The sequence below is a fragment of the Mixophyes fleayi genome, chromosome 5 (assembly GCF_038048845.1).
Source record: "Mixophyes fleayi isolate aMixFle1 chromosome 5, aMixFle1.hap1, whole genome shotgun sequence".
In the NCBI taxonomy this organism is placed as follows: Eukaryota; Metazoa; Chordata; class Amphibia; order Anura; family Limnodynastidae; genus Mixophyes; species Mixophyes fleayi.
In genome coordinates, this window is record NC_134406.1 from 266,916,706 (window position 1) to 266,932,413 (window position 15,708).

Here is a 15,708-nt window from a genome sequence, read left to right on the forward strand (position 1 = left end):
AATCAGACAGGAGCATTTGCAGAAGAGGAAGCACAAAAAATGTTAATAGCTCATTCACATTTATTAAATGGTCAATCATGTTTCCCATGTACTGGGGAGGAAGCTCTTGATCACGATGTATAAGCTCTACACTCAAAAGTGTTAAACTATTGTAAGTGGTGAACTGTGTGACTGATATTAGGGATGTTCACTGACCGCCGTGTTTGGGTTTTGGTTTAGGTTTTGGATCTGTATTAACTTTGTGTTTTGGTTGCTAAAAAATGCTAAAATCACATAAATTGGCTCTTTTTTTGTTCCTACATTATTATTAACCTCAATAACATTAATTTCCAGTCATTTCCAGTCAATTTTTGTCAAGTGACAAGAACACTGCTACCCCTGTTTCTGTATGAGCAATGGCGCTGAATCTCCTGGGGAGGGAGGTACTTATGGAATCCAAAATCTGCAAGATCCGACAACGCAACAATGACGTTTTGCCTCGTTTCACATCCGACGAAGCGGAAAAGTACCGAGCCGGCACGGACTGGCGATGTACGGAGTGGGGGAGGGGGTGAGAGTTTAGTTTTCGGAAAACCGAGCCTGAGCATCTCTAGTTGATATGCGATACAGCCTCTCATCTAGAATACTGTATTCAGTTCTGGAGGCCATGTCTTCAGAAGGATATATATACATTAACGACTGTACAAAGAAGGGCAACTAAAATGGTGCATGGTCTACAGCACAAAACTACCCACAAAGACTAAAAGATCTTAATATGTATAGTTTGGAGCAGAGAAGGGAAAGGGGGGACATGATAGAAACTTTCATATATATCCAGGGTTATAACAAGGTGCAGGAGGGAAACATTCTACAAAGGAAGAGAAGTATTAGAACACAAGGACATGCACTGACACTGGGGGGAAGAGAAGTATTAGAACACGAGGACATGTACTGACACTGGGGGGAAGAGAAGTATTAGAACATGAGGACATGCACTGACACTGGGGGGAAGAGAAGTATTAGAACACGAGGACATGCACTGACACTGGGGGGAAGAGAAGTATTAGAACACGAGGACATGTACTGACACAGGGGGGGAGAGAAGTATTAGAACACGAGGACATGCACTGACACTGGGGGGAAGAGAAGTATTAGAACACGAGGACATGTACTGACACTGGGGGGAAGAGAAGTATTAGAACACGAGGACATGTACTGACACTGGGGGGAAGAGAAGTATTAGAACACGAGGACATGTACTGACACTGGGGGGAAGAGAAGTATTAGAACACGAGGACATGCACTGACACTGGGGGGAAGAGAAGTATTAGAACACGAGGACATGCACTGACACTGGGGGGAAGAGAAGTATTAGAACACGAGGACATGTACTGACACAGGGGGGGAGAGAAGTATTAGAACACGAGGACATGTACTGACACTGAGGGGAAGAGAAGTATTAGAACACAAGGACATGTACTGACACTGGGGGGAAGAGAAGTATTAGAACACGAGGACATGTACTGACACAGGGGGGGAGAGAAGTATTAGAACACGAGGACATGCACTGACACTGGGGGGAAGAGAAGTATTAGAACACGAGGACATGCACTGACACTGGGGGGAAGAGAAGCAGGGCCGCCGAGAGGGGGGGGGAGCGGGTACTAATTACCCGGGCCCGGCATGTCAGGGGGCCCGGCCCGGGCCCTTGCGCTGCTGATTTTTTTTAATTTTCAAATATTTTTTTTCAAAACGTTTTTTTTCCTTTTCTTTTTTTTTTTTTTTTTTTTTTTTGGCAGGGGGGGGGGGGCTCGGTCGTTGGTGGGGGGAGCAGGCTAGTTTAAAAAAAAAACAAAACATACTCACCTGATCGCGGAGCCGGCATCCCTCCTCTTTGCTGCTCTGTGCTCTATTCAGACTGTCTGAATGCTGGGTGTGATGTCATCATGTCATGCCCAGCATTCAGTCAGTCTGGAGCAATGGAGCACAGAGCAGCAGAGAAGACCAAGAGAGGAGAAAAGGTAAGTGAAGGGAGGAAAACGAGGGGGGCACAAAGGGGTTAAAAAACGGGGGGGCAGCATGACAGAGGGGTTAAAAAATAAGGGGGAGCACAGAGGGGTTAAAAAACGGGAAAGCAGCATGTCAAAGGGGTTAAAAACGGGAAAGCAGCATGTCAAAGGGGTTAAAAACGGGGAAGCAGCATGTCAGAGGGGTTAAAAACGGGGAAGCAGCATGTCAGAGGGGTTAAAAAATTAGGGGGAGCACAGAGGGGTTAAAAAACGGGAAAGCAGCATGTCAGAGGGGTTAAAAAATGAGGGGGAGCACAGAGGGGTTAAAAAACGGGGAAGCAGCATGTCAGAGGGGTTAAAAAATGAGGGGGAGCACAGAGGGGTTAAAAAACGGGAAAGCAGCATGTCAGAGGGGTTAAAAAATGAGGGGGAGCACAGAGGGGTTAAAAAACGGGGAAGCAGCATGTCAGAGGGGTTAAAAAATGAGGGGGAGCACAGAGGGGTTAAAAAACGGGGAAGCAGCATGTCAGAGGGGTTAAAAAATGAGGGGGAGCACAGAGGGGTTAAAAAACGGGAAAGCAGCATGTCAGAGGGGTTAAAAAATGAGGGGGAGCACAGAGGGGTTAAAAAACGGGGAAGCAGCATGTCAGAGGGGTTAAAAAATGAGGGGGAGCACAGAGGGGTTAAAAAACGGGGAAGCAGCATGTCAGAGGGGTTAAAAAATGAGTGGGGGCACAGAGGGGTTAAAAAATGGGAAAGCAGCATGTCAGAGGGGTTAAAAATTGAGGGGGAGCACAGAGGGGTTAAAAAATGGGAAAGCAGCATGTCAGAGGGGTTAAAAACGGGGGGGGGGGGGCAGCATGACAGAGGGGGTGAAAAAATGAGAGGGGCACAGATGGGTTAAAAAACGGGGCAGTATGGCACAGTGGGGTTAATAAACAGGGGTCAGCATGGCACAGTGGGGTTAAAAAATGGTGGGCAGCATGGCACAGTGGGGTTACAAAGGGGGGGGAGGCATGGCACAGTGGGATTGAAAAAGGGGGGGAGCAGCATAGTATAGTCTGATGAAGGGGAGCCAGATGAAGGGGGCAAAAACAGCATGGAGGGCACAGTGTGATCATAAGGCATGGCGATGATGAAGGGGCACATTATTGTAATATTGGAGCTGGAGGAAGGCCTAATTATTAATCGTGGATGGTATTGATTTAACGCCAGGGTTGTTTGGAATTATCTAAATGTAGCTATTTTTTTCCAAATAGGGCCCCCAGCATTCCAGGATCCAGACAAGCCGCAACTAAAGAAACATGCAGCCACAGGTGGAGAAAGTGAGAAGAACAGGTAGGAGAGAGCAGGACAGTATGTGAAATGTTGTGATTCTAGTAGGGACAATACCAATTTTTGGTGAATGTTGTGCCCAATGTAAGGTGTAGGCCAAGACTGAACTGTTTGTGTACACACTGCATTGTTTGTATACTACACTGTGGTGGTAGATGTCCTGAAAGTCAGGAGTGCTTGAACATATGTGACGCTCCGGCGAATTGAGAGCCTAGTGGTTTTTATGTTAGCCACGCCCCAATGGCACGTTTGCCACGCCCCAAAATGCATGACCACACCTCCCAAAATTTTTGCACCGCCGTTTGGCTAGCTACGCCCCTGAATGCATGACCATACACCTAAATTTTTTTGCGCCGCCGTAAGGCGGCGCAAAAAATTTTTGGGGCTTATTTGACTATGAGGGGGGGCCCCATGAATTTGTTGTACCCGGGCCCTGAATTCTTCTTGGCAGCCCTGAAGAGAAGTATTAGAACACGAGGACATGCACTGACACTGGGGGGAAGAGAAGTATTAGAACACGAGGACATGCACTGACACTGGGGGGAAGTAGGATCAGATAAAATTGGAGGAAAAATTACTTCAAAGAAAGAGTAGTGGATAAGTGGAATAGCCTCCCATCAGAGGTGGTAGAGGCTAATACAGTAGAGCAATTTAAACATGCTTGGGATATACATAAGGCACACAAATAAGCTGTTTACCCCATATAATTGAGCCTCATCTGTAGACATCCTGGGAAACTAAAATGCTTCATATGTTAATGCACTAAATTGCCTGCCTGGCTCTCGGAGCTCTTTGCTGTAACTAACATTCCCTCTAACCTGTACAGCAGTGTCACAGCAAACGATGTAGAAACACTGTAGATGATATGATGATAGACGCCATTTCTGAGATTTAGAGGCAAATTTCTAATATGGTCTATAATTGAATGGTAAATCTGAATTATATAAAGGTCCTATGGATAGGGAAGCACTGAACAGTCAATAGATCTGTTAAAACAACTTTTTTGTTTGTACCAGTAAAATAAAATTTGGGAATTGCTAAAATAAATAAAAGTACTGGTTTAATACTGCTGTGCCGTGATGTTAGCTGTAAGACAGTTACTCACCTTTCTTGCTGGTATAATCAATGTGAGGGGGCACAGTGCTCGTATAGTTACTTTATGCATAATGGCTTAAGAGAACTTTGTCAATGTAGGGTAGATAACCCATACTCTTATGCATATCAGTACACACAGCCATAAACAATTACTTTTAGCTAATATTTAACATTTGTAGCAGCTACTGAGCATATGCAGGGTCTCAGTGCTTGCGTGGAACTGGAAACACAGATCTGAGTATTCAGTTCCACTGCTAAAAATAAATAAATACAAATTACATAAGTTAATGAAAAATATTTTTTTTTTCAAAAAGTGTTTATACATAACTAAAAAGTATTATGTAAAAAAATAAAATTATCTGTATAAATATCAGTCACACCATTACAACCACTGACAAGTGAAGTGAATAACATTATCTCGTTACAATGGCTCCTGTCAAAGGGTGGGAAATATTAGGCAGCAAGCGAACAGTCAGTTCTTAAAGTGGATGTGTTGGAAGTAGGAAAAATGGGTAACAGTAAGGATCTGAGTGACTTTGACAGGGGCCAAATTGTGATGGCTAGATGACTGGGTCAGAGCATCTCCAAAACGGCAGGTGTGGGGTGTTCCTGGTATGCAGTGGTTAGTACCTACCAAAAGTGGGCCAATGAAGGACAACCAGTAAACTGGAGACAGGGTCATGGGCGCTCATGGTTGATTGATGCACGTCGGGAGCAGGCCCGGCTCTCCCATTAGGCAACCTTAGGCAGTTGCCTAGGGCGCCGGGACCTGCAGGGCGCAGCTGCCTAGATTTGAAAATCTAGTCAGCGGAGGGAAGTGGGAGAGAGGTGCAGCGGCGGCCGCTGTATTTTCAACTTCCGCCGCCACTTGCAATTAATTTCGATGCTCCCGGGCTGCCCGGCGCATCACTCACCTGATCACTGACGTCAGTGATCAGGTGACAGGTCTTTACCCGGCGGCGCCTGTGCTGTGCTGTTTTATCACACTGTTTGTAGTGACAGACAGTGTGAATAAAGTTCTTTCCCCCTCCCTTCCCCTCCCAGCATGCATCGCTCCGCCTCCTGTGTGAAGAAGGCGAGGAGCAGCCATAGGAAAGAAAGAAAAGAAGAGAAGTGAAGAAAAGAGAAGAGGTTTGAAGAGCCCCCTGCATCTACTGATGAGGCTTCAGGAGAAAAAAGAGCGAGGTAAATAAAATTTAATTATTTATTTATTTAGTGTTTTCGGCGGGGGCGGCGGGGCAGGGGTGGGGGGGCATTGAATTTTTGCCTAGGGTGCCTAGAACCCTAGCACCGGCCCTGGTCGGGAGGCAAGGGAAGCCCGTCTGGTCCAATCACACAGAAGAGCAACAGTAGCAGAAATTGCTGAAAAAGTGAATGCTGGCTGTGGTAGAAAGGTGACACAACCAGAATTATTATCGCACCAGTTCAGAGACTGCTGCTCTGTAGTGTAATGATTTTATAATATTATTAATTAACTGTCAAATTACTGAGATGCTACTTACTAAATTAGATTAGATATCAAGTCAGAGATAAAGAATTTGTTTAATGTAGTGCATTAGCAGTCTCGTAATAGTATTCTCTTGACTGATGATTGTAAATCCCAATTGATTTTAAAAATGAACTTATTACTTAACAAATTACTGTAATAAAAGTACATTTTTAAAATCATGACTTTACATGATAGAAAGGTGACAGAACACACAGTGCATCACAGCTTGCTGCATACGGGGCTGCGTAGCCGCAGAGCAGTCATAGTGCCCATGCTGACCCCTGTCCACCGCCGAAAGCACCTTTAATGGACACGTAAGTGCCAGTGCTGGACCATGGAACAATGGAAGAAGGTGGCCTGGTCTGATGTAACACACTTTCTATTACATCATGTGGACAGCCGGGTGCGTGTGCATCATTTACCTGAGGGAGAGATGACACCAGAATGCACTATTTAAAGAAGACAACCGGCAGAGGCAGTGTGATGCTCATGTCAATGTTCTTCTGGGAATCCTCGGGTCGCGGGATTCAGGTGGATATTACTGTGACACGTACCACCTACCTAAACATTGTTACAGACAAAGTACACCCCTTCATGGCAACGGAATTCCCTGATGGCAGTGGCCTCTTTCAGTAGGATAATGCGTCCTGCTCCTCTGCAATAATGATTGAGGAATGGTTTGTAGAACAAGACAAAGAGTTCAAGGTGTTGACTTGGCCTCTAAATTCCCCAGATCTCAATCTGATCGAGCATCTGTGGGATGTGCTGGGAAAATAAGTCTGAGCCACGGAGGCCCCACCTCGCTACTTACAGGACTGAAAGGTTCTCCTCCTACCGTCTTGGTGCCAGATACCAGATGACACCATCAGAGGTCTTATGGAGTCCATGCCTCGATGAGTCAGAGCTGTTTTGGTGGCACAAGGAGACCTACACAATATTAGGCAGCTGGTTTTAATGTTGTGACTGATCGGTGTATATATAATATTATATTTATCATCCGTCTCTCAAAGAAAATAATAATTATTTTATGGTGGCCAGAGATATAGCCCTTTTTATTTTAAAGAGACTTACGCTGAAAAAAAATCATTTAACAAGCATTCTACCCCTACAATTGTTAATGCTGCTAAAATGGACTACTTATTACAGTCTTTAGTTTGTGTTCTTGTTCTTGTTAAAAGAAAGATTAATGAATTTTTGGCTGGTGTAATAGGCTGCTCATTTGCTGGATATGATATGCTGGTCATTCCATCTGCTCGTTATTTAATTTAATTTTAAAGTAACTACATTTAAAGTGTGCTATATATGTGATAACATTCAGTATTATTAACCTGCATGTTCTGTATTTATATAGTTGGTAACAGCATTTCTAATTACCTTATATCTGGTATGACCATCATGTACACTCAGAAATGTATATTCAGGTACTCTAAATGTATCCTCCAAAGAGAGTTGGAACAAGACGATGTCCTTCTAACTACCAATCTACAAATTACAAATCCTTTCTTCTAATGTAAATGATTGTAGAAGTTTTGTCACAGGGATACAATGATAACTCGCAAATTAGTCATGAAATTTTCTTTACTTACTTTTTGAACTTTGACACACATTAAAATAAGCTGAAACAAAACCTTAAACCAAACGTAAAAAAAAGTCGTTGATTAATGATCAGTGTCAAATCCACCATTATAACGAACAAGGACTTTCAAGCAAATGCAAACCTGCCCTATAATTTTATATTCAAACTCACAATTACAATACTACTACTGATTATGCTTTATTTTCTATTCTGTAAAATATATTTACCTTCTATGGAAATATATATGAATAGTGTAACAGGATGGACCTCCTATGCCAATCTGTCTGTTGTTGTAGGGGACCAACTGAGCTTGCCTCGCCACTGTCCCCTTTTCTTTATCCCAAATGTGCCCTCGAACTGCAGTAGGAGGGACTTTTGCTGCTGCCACCACTAGGCTCCTTCACTGGCACCTAGGACCGCTTCCTTCTGGGTAACTCTCGCTGGTAGGATACCCCCTTGCTGGGTGCCTGGACTGGTACCCCTGACCTCTTGCCTTCAGATCAGGGTTGCTCTGGTTCCTCCTGGCCTATCACACTGGCCAGAGCTGCAGGTAGCGGGCAGAGCGTTGGTAGTGGAATGCTGGACAACAGATTAGATTGGGTCTAATCTGTAGGTTACAGGAATTACAGCAGCTAAGTAGGCGTCAAAGCAGGTTCCTTAAACAGTGATGTTAATTAGCTCAGGAAGCCCTAAAAAGGACTCACTAGTTTGAGGTACTAGTGATATCCAGATAGTACATATTGAATAATACTGATACATGGTATCAATATTATAAGTAGTATCAGTATCGATGGCTTGTAAAGGCAAGTTTGTCTTTACAAGCCATGGCTGCTTTATATCTACCCTGCAAAGTCGCCAATTTCCGGCGACTAGCAGAAATCGACGTTTCATATCTTTACCCCCTGGAATGGTTCAGTAACGTGAATGTGAACTGGACTTCATGCAGTGACTTTTTCTAGTGATCAGATCTCAATTAGATAAAGCTCCTGTTGGATGGTTCCATGATCTCACCACCATGAGTTTTCATGATGGACCTCTATCATTGATGAGTGTGAAATAGGCAGGACTCATTAAATCAGGTGCTATTTCAATCCTGCAATGCCCAGAGATATGTGTTCCTTTGCCTAATGCAATAGCACCTTCTTGTTTTTCACTGTCAGTAGTGTAACTCAGTGCGGTCAATCCATCCAATAAGCCTCTTCCATCATTAGTTCATTACTTCAATATTCATTTTTGTATGTTTGCTATGTGGAAGTTGATGTATTCTCAATACTCCCTATTGTGTGAAAACCCTGTCAGTGTTGGTGTTCCTGATACACTCATATTGGCAGATGTGATTCCCATTGGCATGCCATGTCATTACATCTATTGTGTTGCCTTTTCCAGCTTTGAATTGAACACACCCAACTTGGTTGGTATAGTACCTGCCTATCATCTTTTAAAAACATTGTCTGCACAAGCAAAACTGCCACTGATTAGAGACCATTAAGTGAGAAGGGAAAATGTACATACTAATCTGACCACTCTGAAAATATACAGTGCATGTACTATAGCAACTGAAAGAACATCTGGCGTGTGCTTTACTTTGCGAATGTGGTTACAAGACAGGGGGAAAAGGAGGGGATAAGAGTAATGTATTATATGAGAATATAGGAAGCCATGGGAGACTGGATGACATCACTGGTAGCGATGCAACCGGTTACTCTGAAGACCTTTGTTTTTGTTTTAGTGTGTCCCACTAGTGGCTTAATCTGCATTGGTTTCCCTCTTATTACATACAGTATAAACTCTTCACAGTATATCTGTAGGAAGGTTTTTTTAGGCAACTGAGATATTTCAGTTTTAATAAATAGCCTGGTTAGCTGTTCATTACATATATTAGGTACAATACCCTGTAGTTAATATAGGGATACGTCATTTAGGATAATGAAGCATTGTTCCCCATTATATAAATATTGCCGTCTTGTGTGGTGTTTCAATTGGAGACGCTATTAGGGAGATGTAGAACGTGGTGCACACTGGGTTAGTATCCTAAGGTGGATTAACTGGGCCTGATGCACACTGGGACAGTATCCTTAGTGGGTACACTGGGCCTGATGCACACTGGGTTAGTATGCTTAGTGGGTACACTGTGCCTCATGCACACCGGGTTAGTATCCTTAGTGGGTACACTGGGCCTGGTGCACTCTGGGTTAGTATCCTTAGTGAGTACACTGGGCCTGATGCACTCTGGGTTAATATCCTTAGTGGGTACACTGGGCCTGATGCACACTGGGTTAGTATCCTTAGTGGGTACACTGGGCCTGATGCACTCTGGGTTAGTATCCTTAGTGGGTACACTGGGCCTGATGCACACTGGGTTAGTATCCTTAGTGAGTACACTGGGCCTGATGCACACTGGGACAGTATCCTTAGTGAGTACACTGGGCCTGATGCACACTGGGTTAGTATCCTTAGTGAGTACACTGGGCCTGATGCACTCTGGGTTAGTATCCTTAGTGGGTACACTGGGCCTGATGCACACTGGGTTAGTATCCTTAGTGAGTACACTGGGCCTGATGCACACTGGGACAGTATCCTTAGTGAGTACACTGGGCCTGATGCACACTGGGTTAGTATCCTTAGTGGGTACACTGGGCCTGATGCACACTGGGACAGTGTCCTTAGTGGGTACACTGGGCCTGATGCACACTGGGACAGTATCCTTAGTGGGTACACTGTGCCTCATGCACACTGGGTTAGTATGCTTAGTGGGTACACTGTGCCTCATTCACACTGGGTTAGTATCCTTAGTGAGTACACTGGGCCTGGTGCACTCTGGGTTAGTATCCTTAGTGGGTACACTGGGCCTGATGCACACTGGGTTAGTATCCTTAATGGATTTATTGGGCCTGATGCACACTGGGACAGTATCCTTAGTGGGTACACTGGGCCTGATGCACACTGGGTTAGTATGATTAGTGGGTACACTGTGCCTCATGCACACTGGGTTAGTATGCTTAGTGGGTACACTGTGCCTCATGCACACTGGGTCAGTATCCTTAGTGGGTACACTGTGCCTCATGCACACTGGGACAGTATCCTTAGTGGGTACACTGGGACTGATGCACACTGGGTTAGTATCCTTAGTGGGTACACTGTGCCTCATGCACACTGGGTCAGTATCCTTAGTGGGTACACTGGGACTGATGCACACTGGGTTAGTATCCTTAGTGGGTACACTGTGCCTCATGCACACTGGGTCAGTATCCTTAGTGGGTACACTGGGACTGATGCACACTGGGTCAGTATCCTTAGTGGGTACAATGTGCCTCATGCACACTGGGTCAGTATCCTTAGTGGGTACACTGGGACTGATGAACACTGGGTCAGTATCCTTAGTGGGTACACTGGGACTGATGCACACTGGGTTAGTATCCTTAGTGGGTACAATGTGCCTCATGCACACTGGGTCAGTATCCTTAGTGGGTACACTGGGACTGATGCACACTGGGTTAGTATCCTTAGTGGGTACACTGAGCCTGATGCACACTGATTTAGTATCCTTAGTGGGTTGTTACTTCTTTGTCGGTCATTGATATTTATATATAATGTGCACAAAATTATTTATTTTTATTATATCCAAATCGTCCTATTTCATTTATATATTAATGTGCATTTAAGGTATGTTACTTTACCAATGCTTATAAAATGTGACTCTGGTTCTCAGATGTACCAGAAATACAGTAATTAAATGCAGATACAAGTAATTAAATATAGCAGGTCAATTTCTGTCTCCTCTTCAGAAAATGAAGTATGGAAGGAAAAATTGCATCTTGTCTGATTTTGCAAACAGCATATGCTTATCTGAAGAAAATCTATCATATACCATTCTATAAAACTTTGTGAATGTTACTAAATAATGTTTCAGGAACAAGCTGTATTTAAGAATATATTATTTTAATAATACATTTAATTATTTATTATTTTGCAGTCATGTTTTTTTTTTAGTTTTCAGAATCCATAAATATTTTTCATGCGATTAAAAGGTAAAAATATAATTTACCAACAATTACCTTAAAAATAAATTAAATTTTAAAAAATAAGTTAATTAAACGATCAACAGCTTACAAAATATTTTTGCTACATGTTACTATGTGTCAATCAATACACAGTCACAATATATTAGTAATAATAACAATAATAATCTTGTCTCAAAAATGAGAAGCTTACTTTCCGTACATCATGAACTCGGATAAACTTCTTCCAAATTAAAATGATTGACGTGTCGTACAATAAAATCTGAGATTAGCCCAGGCCATGTTTTCCAAACCATTTTCTCATTGTTTACCGATTCATGTAAATATTTTCTTACCAAGTATCCCTAATGTTTGAAAGTTTATCCCATGTAACCCCTTATTTTGGTGTTCCATTACAAGCTCCTCCAATTTTTGAATTTTTTCTGTTCTTTAGCAATCTGGTAAACTGTTATTATGTTAGGGCAGCACGGTGGCTTAATGGTTAGCACTTCTGCCTCACAGTACTGTGGTCATGAGTTCGATTCCCGAACATGGCTGTGTGGAGCTTGAATGTTCTCCAAAATGCTATGCAATATGCTATGTGGACTAAGCGCAGTCAGAAGGGGGCCAGAGAAGCAAAACAAGGGGCACTTTTTGGAGGATCCTCAGAATGGTAGACAGGGTGGCTGATATTTCTGTGGACATAGTAAGTGTCATGGTGGGAAATTTGTGTGTGTTGTGGGTATTATCTGTGGTGGAGGCATGTTAGGAGGGCACTGCCTCAAATATGGCACTAGCCCCAGTAGACTTTAGCCATGCCAGTGACTCTTTCTGAGGCAAGCCTCGGGATAAATGTACCATAGATAAATAAACCATAGATGGGCAAAAGGTGGCCCTCTGAGCCTTTCCCTGAGGCCCCAGTTCTTTCTTGCTTTCTTTACTGATTTCTTTATTATAGCTTCTAAGACTTGTTAAATTGCCTGCTGATATATTATATCTCTTTATTTGATTAAATGTATTATTTTAACTTATTACTGAGTTTAAGGTTAACATACGTTCCTTTTGAAGGCTAGATGGCCGCCCTTGCACCCTCTGAAATGAATCTAGTTGCTCTTATTTAAACAAATTGAATTCAAAATTATGATGCATACTAGAAAGTTGTGGATAATTTGAACACACAGTTGTATAGAAATGTTAAACCACAATACAACATACAGTATCTAAAGAAGTAACTATTAAAAAGTCAATAAATAAGAAAAAGATGACTTCAGCCAATCAAATGAGGTTTAGAAGCTGACACGTCTCTTACCTACTGTTGAACTTTTCTGGGTGTTTCTCCCGCATCATATGAAATCGGTGAGCAATGGAGGCATCCTATGAGGAAAGGAAAAATAATTTCAGCTCTAAATCGTTACTCGTTTCAGAAAAATATATTATAATTATATGTAGAAATGTGTCAAATACACATCTGCTAGCTTGATTTTTGGTTGCTTTCTCATTAAGCATGGGGAGCACCCATGATTGTTTTCCATAGCATAACTCCAAAAATTTTGAAGACCAACAAAAGGATTTCAGAAAACTGGAAAAACACTGCTGCTTACAGTTTTAAATTAGATATGAGAGGAATGTTCAAAATTGCTCCACAAAATATTTGTTCTTGTCCCCTCACCCTTTCTTCCCTCTCTGTGTCCCCTGTCAGTCTCCCCCTAGCCTATAGATTGTAAGCTCCATTGAGCAGGTTCCTCTTTCCTCATGTCCTCTTCCTCCTGTTTACCTTTGCCCCCTGCCCCTCCTCTTTTCTCCTCTTCATCACTTGACCCCTGCCGCTGTCTCTCCACTTCTCCCTTACCTCTGCATCTCCATCTTTGTTCTGACCCTGTTAGTGACACCCACACTAGTGGATACAGGTTTATTCTCCTATCCTCTCCCCTCCTCTCTCCATCACCACTCTCTGTGCACTGGCAGTCACTTTAACCTCTTTGCCTGTGCACCTACTCTCTGCTGAGTTTGACATTTTGTGCCTTTGCACCTTTTTTGTACTTTCTGTACTTATTGCACTTTGTCACTGTTCTGCTTGTATGTCGTGCAGGGCCGCCATCAGGGGGGTACGGGGGGTACTGTTGTACCGGGCCCGGGCTCACCAGGGGGCCCGGTACAACAGCGCAACATATACTTACCTGGGGGCCCGCCGCTGGTCTCCGCTACTCTGTCTTCAGCCTGGCTGTCACCGTGACAGCCAGGCACCAGGATGCGATTGCAGGGGTGGAGGAATCATTCCCCCTGCGATCATGTGATCTGTCACAGGCAGAGCACATGATCGCAGGGGGAATGAATCCTCCACCCCTGCGATCGCATCCTGGTGTCACGGTGACAGCCAGGCTGAAGACAGAGTAGTGGAGACCAGCGGTGGGCCCCCAGGTAAGTATATGTTGCTGTTGCTCATCAGGGGGGGGCGCTCATCGGGGGCCCGGGGGACATGGGGGGCCCGTACTGGGCATGATTATTTCTGAAGGTGGCCCTGATGCCGTGTACTGTCACCCTGTACTGTTACCCTGTCCCAGGATCTATGTACAGTACTGCGGACCCTTTGTGGTGCCTCATAAATAAATAATAGTAATAATAATAATAATAATAATAATAATAGGTGCATTCTAAGTTCTATCATTGCATGAATTGTATTCTTATACTGATATGTCTATCTACATTTGTACATGGTTAGTGTATGTTATACATGGATTCAAAAACATTGCACTAAATCATGCATTTTGCAATGGGACAACTATCAATGTCCGCTAGTGAAGTGAAAGACTTTTACTCAAGACAAATAGCTTGAAAATATTAATCCAAAAGCATCAGCATCAATTGAAACTAAAAATCCATATCGCTATTCCCTACGCAGTAATATCTTCCCAGACAAAGGAAGTTTTTCATTCATACATTATTTGTTATTAATACTCTGTCTCCGAAACAGGAAGCATTTTGCGCTAGAGATTTGTGAGCAAATTGCATAGATTATTAAGGACAAGTACAATATGGCTTATTCACTCTGCTGTAGAAATGACAATATTATTTTGATATTAATCTTAACTTGTATAATGTCATATATCTACAAAGCACTGGTAGGGGTTAGACTTAAAGTGGAATTATACATTAAAACATGATAATATATGTAGTGTAGAGGTAGGAGAAGAGTCTTAATGTTACTGTCATACATGCTAGAAGTTGCTCAATGCAAACTGTTGTATTTCTGTGACAGTCCATCCACATTTAAAGTTATCGGCAGTCACATGGCATCTTTGCAAAATTTTGAGGAAAGATCCCGCTATGCCAGTTGACACTCCACGGACCCCACCCCACACATGCTGGATATAACCCTAAAGGAAAGCTGAGGCATTTTTAAGCACTCAAATGTCTAAAACAACACTCCCCAGATCTCGGGAAGCATCTTTACCAGTTCTTCCTCCACTATACCCACTTGTTGCATGTGCCCCGTCCTCCTACTCACATGACTTTTCTTTAATTCTTAATCTTAAAGTAGGGCTACCCAAATTCATTCCTCAGGGAGCCCTAATAGTTCATGTTTTCCAGGTAACAATAAATATTAATATAATAAAAATAAATATAAATATATTGAAATAATTATACCATCTGTGAAACTGTTACAATGTGTCAGCTAGTAATGAATACACTGCTGCTCCAGAAACGAGATTTCAAAAACATGCACTGTTAGGGCTCCCTGTGGCCTAGATTTAGCAAACCCTACCTTAAGTCTTTTCCATTTTTCTGTACCTCCCATCCTGTACCTACACTGTCCCTTCCTCCTTTCCATCACCTATCCCCTGTACCTACATTGGCCCTTCCTCCTTTCCATCACCTATCCCCTGTACCTACACTGGCCCTTCCTCCTTCCCATCACCTATCCCCTGTACCAACATTGGCCCATCCTCCATCCTATCACCTATCCTCTGTACCTACATTGGCCCTTCCTCCTTCCCATCACCTATCCCCTGTATCTACTTTGGCCCCTACTCCTTCCCATCACCTATCCCCTGTACCTACATTGGCCCATCCTCCATCCTATCACCTATCCCCTATACCTACATTGGCCCTTCCTCCTTCCCATCACCTATCCCCTGTACCTACATTGGCCCTTCCTCCTTCCCATCACCTATCCCCTGTATCTACTTTGGCCCCTACTCCTTCCCATCACCTATCCCCTGTACCTAC

General features: G+C 43.2%; 1 protein-coding gene across 4 annotated transcripts in view; it reads right to left on the reverse strand.

Moving 5' to 3' along the window:
- DGKB (diacylglycerol kinase beta) overlaps window positions 1-15,708 on the reverse strand; it is a 411,208-nt gene that overhangs the window by 188,433 nt on the left and 207,067 nt on the right. For all 4 annotated transcript variants that reach the window (XM_075214066.1, XM_075214064.1, XM_075214063.1 and 1 more), the window contains one exon: window positions 12,791-12,855. In XM_075214066.1, the coding sequence (XP_075070167.1) occupies window positions 12,791-12,855 (65 nt within the window). The remainder of the gene's footprint in view (window positions 1-12,790; window positions 12,856-15,708) is intronic.